General features: G+C 33.5%; 1 protein-coding gene across 2 annotated transcripts; it reads right to left on the bottom strand.

Moving 5' to 3' along the window:
* Positions 1-361: 361 nt before the first annotated feature.
* On the bottom strand, positions 362-3,763 carry LOC139852585 (probable protein S-acyltransferase 14). Of its 2 annotated transcripts, XM_071841890.1 has the most exons (8): positions 3,567-3,763; positions 3,277-3,478; positions 2,428-2,650; positions 2,233-2,324; positions 1,851-1,974; positions 1,666-1,751; positions 1,518-1,583; positions 362-802 (listed from the first exon to the last, which is right to left on the bottom strand). In XM_071841890.1, the coding sequence occupies exons 2-8, from the start codon at positions 3,463-3,465 to the stop codon at positions 677-679; spliced, it is 906 nt and encodes a 301-aa protein (XP_071697991.1). In that variant the 5' UTR covers positions 3,466-3,478; positions 3,567-3,763; the 3' UTR covers positions 362-676. The 2 variants fall into 2 exon arrangements, with proteins under 2 accessions (XP_071697991.1, XP_071697990.1); XM_071841889.1 differs by having other exon boundaries at positions 3,277-3,763.
* Positions 3,764-4,037: the final 274 nt, after the last annotated feature.

Raw genomic sequence — 4,037 nt, 5'->3', positions numbered from 1 at the left:
TAAAGAAGTTGAAACACTTCTTTTTCTTTTTTCTTTTTGCGATGAAAACTAATACTCTAATAGAAACGATATTTTTGTTTTCTAAAGGAAATCGCCATCAACAGAGAATACAAAAAATGATATGAGAAAACAAGGAAGTTGAAACACCTATACTCGAATCAGTTGTCGTCATTTAAGTGTATCTTGTGGCGCGGGTCTGATCTAGAAACCTTGTTCACAGGATGCACAAAATAATGCTGGTTAATTCATACTGGGGCGCACAAAGACAAAGACCCATTTAGAATTGTTAACATAAATTATTTCTCTAATACGGAGTATGAATTATGAATGAAGTTGTATAAAAAATTCCTTGAAATTAAGATTGGAAGTTGCAGGAGGTGAATCTATAATAAACGTACCAAAACTGTATGTGTAACAAACAAAAAAACACTAATTTTTTGTTTTCCTCCGACAGAGTCTTGAACCTATAACTCTTTGTTTCTAAGGAAAGTAGTCCACAAATCAAGCTAACAAGCATCGTTTTGTCTTAATTCACGAGTATATCTAAAATGAAAAATAAATACATTATCGACAAATATCCTGTGTAGCACTGAATACCCTTTGCATTCAAGTAAATCCGCCCAAGTAGGGCGTCGCGACCTGATGTCATCATAAATTAAGAAAACCGGTGCCTGTTTTAAAATTCTTGGCCATCCAAATCTGGTTTTGACGGATACTCGATACCTTGCAGTGCGGGCATTCTTCTCAAATCTTCATCACAATACGCTGGGATAAACCAATACTTTTGTACAGTTCCAAATACCTGAATTTTTAACCAAGTTGTTAGCTAAAACGGACGATAATAAGCTAATATACCTTAACAAAGGAATACCCATAATCTTCTTTTTGTTCTATGTTTTCAAGTATAAGAGACGTGTGGGTCCTTTTCTAAACATCACACTAAAAAGTCAAATTTAGACCTCTGACGAGCTCAAATTTTCTACACATAACAATATGCACATATAAAATCGGATGGAGGACCAATACGAAAGCATTAGTAATAGGTACTGCAGTACGAATCTATATCAATTAATCAAGGTTGCGAAAATTGCTACTCGGGGAGTCCTCGATCGGGACTTTTTAGGGAGTACTTGGCAACTCGGGGAGTACTCGGACGTTGACCAAGTTTGACTTTGACCAATTTTGACTGATTTTCCGAGTAATTGTGAGTCGTGCAACACTTCAATTTAATATCAAAATCTTTGAACTAAATCTCAAGCGGACAAAACTAACTAATCTGGAAGTATACAACAAACTAGACCGTACGAAAGGGTCAAGCAGCATCAGACCTGACATCTGACTTTAAAAGCAAAATACTAGCTCTATCGGATAATTATTTAGACACGTGTCCAGGTTATATAACACAAAAGAAATGTTCTCCCATAGCCAAAATATCTCAAACTAGTTCTGATATTTACAAAATAATGTGGAAAATGGGAAAATACTACTATTTATGATTTAACATGATGAAATGGTACCTGTTCGAAATTCTTTTTCCGACCAAGATCGTAACGCCATTTTGGAGTAGTCTTCTTCTCATATGCCTAATCAAAACAAATTAACTTATCAAGAACACGAAGGCCATTAAAGTGCTGCATATGGATATAAACTTCAAACAAATAATACCTCGATTGTTGTGGTATTAGCAGACACCAAAGATATGTGCATAATTAGAAATCCAAAAACACTCAAGGCAAAAGCCAAATTCAACACTGCAAAAACAAAGAATAGTTGCATAAGTGATTAAACGGTAACCAATAACAAGAGGCCTAATAAATTACATATTATAAAAACAGGTTAGTTAGATTTACCAAAAGCGAGAAACGTTGTTGCTAGAGTGCTAGGTGACCCGGGTATCTCCCCATCACTAAAAAACGCTATGAAATGTGGTAACAACGCTAACGTTACAACTGTAGTCTCTAGAAACGTGTAAAACTGCATCAATTAACACAAATATTAACTAAAAAATATGTTGGTGACATTAATTATAAACGCAAGATATAGAAATCCTTTAGACACAAGGTGAGATCCGTTAAAAATTTCTAAACATTTCAATATCAAGGACTGTAATATTGTAATATTTGCTTATTTGCCTAAGTATTGCCTTAGTTGACGATATTCTTCTTCTTAATCATCATTGAAGGGTATTTTAGACATTTGACAAGAGCAGAATTCAAGAATTATTCAACATACCAGGAAGAGAAGAAAATACTTGTAGTTTAGTGCCCCAACACAATTAACAACCCACACACAATGATGATCCATTTTCAGCACACACCGCCCACCTATATAACATGCAACAAAAAAAGGTTCATACTTTACGCTCAAGAAACAAAGATCATACTCAGAGATTATTTTGTTATTAATAAAGCACGAGATAATACTTACAAACAGAACAATGGTGGCACCGGGGCGGCTTTAACTGGTTACACTTTCTACAATAACGGATTCTACCATTGGTTGGATCAGGTGTAGTCAACGGGCCAAATTCAGAAGCTTCTAGTGGATCAAGGTCCCCTCGTTCTTGATCAATTAGCGGCCTATAATTAGGTGGGACACCACCAGGGTCCGTGAACACCACCGAAAAATAACTCCATAGTAGCATCACCAGCTGGATCAGTATAATTGTTGTTATTTAGGTAAGCATAACCTAAACTATCTTATACCTAATTACCTATACACAGCTGATTATTTGATTTTAATTGTTTCATAGCAACCTCATAATTTGTAAGGCAGCAACTCAAAGTCCTTAGATGTCAAATTACAAATAAGAACAATGAAGAAAGGTCAACAACATTTGATTTGAATTTGAATAATAATAAAGCTCATGATTATAAATTTCTTTCCTTTTTTTAAACTAATGTTCATTAATAGTTTTCAGAAAGCTTGATAGACTTAAAGGCACCTTCAATAAACTGTATGACCTAAATCAGAACAAGGCATTTACTATATACTACTCTAATAGGCAGCTAAATGATACCTTATATCACCTAACATCTACTACTATATTCCCAAATTAAAGTCTTGAATTTTGGCACATGATCAATAATAAAATTTCAATTTAAGGATGCACATACAGCTCAAAGTTCTTAACTTTAAGCTAAAAAAACAGGAGCATAAAACACCCAGAAGACATAAACATTAAACTTTATTAAACTTTAACACTTAAATGAAAAAAAATCAAATATATATGAAATAGGAAGCTAAAAAATATTAAAAAAAGATCATCAACATTACCAGGGCATGAAAGATGATTAAAACAACAAGTGAAATGAGAGAATCAAGACCACCGGCTGCCAAAGCAGGACCATAATTACACAAAACGACAGCGTAATATGTGACACCAACAACACCAAGAACCAATAAGATCATGATCGAACCTAACCCTCTTAAAGCCGTACAAAATTTGAACACATTCCATGCCATTACAGCTCCAGATCTATACATAATAATACTCCTTTATAATGAATTAAGATAAATAAAAAATAATTTTAATCTCAAGAAAGTTTATACAGAATGAATCAAACCCCTGAAAAAAGGTTTAGTAAATTCTTGATTTTTATTTGTGGGTTTTGATTGATTGTGAATCTTGTGACGTGGGAATTGTTTTGTTTTTAAGGGTTTATGAATTTTAGGGAAGATGTGTTGAATCCATGGGTGATGAGAGAGATGGGATGAAAGAGGAGCTAAAAACAAGGACTTGTTATTTTGTCAAAAAAAATAAAAGCAAAAGACATTACTCCGTATAATTTACATACATGGGCTTCGAGTTTATCTTCAGTTTCATCATGGTCATGTAGTTTTTTATAAGTACTACGTATAATATTTTTTTTGAAACATCAACAATTTTATTACTCAACTCCTTAAAAAGCTTATAAGGAGCATAACCACGAAAATTACAATGGATTCATCATCTAATCGTTCCATGAAATATTACAATGACTTCTACTTTTTAACCAATTAAAAGAAAGATTACAAAGAGTCAAAAACAATATGCT

The sequence above is a fragment of the Rutidosis leptorrhynchoides genome, chromosome 6 (assembly GCF_046630445.1).
Source record: "Rutidosis leptorrhynchoides isolate AG116_Rl617_1_P2 chromosome 6, CSIRO_AGI_Rlap_v1, whole genome shotgun sequence".
Taxonomy (NCBI): Eukaryota; Viridiplantae; Streptophyta; class Magnoliopsida; order Asterales; family Asteraceae; genus Rutidosis; species Rutidosis leptorrhynchoides.
The sequence above is the reverse complement of the archived record's forward strand: the minus strand, read 5'-3'. Positions and strand labels throughout refer to the sequence as shown.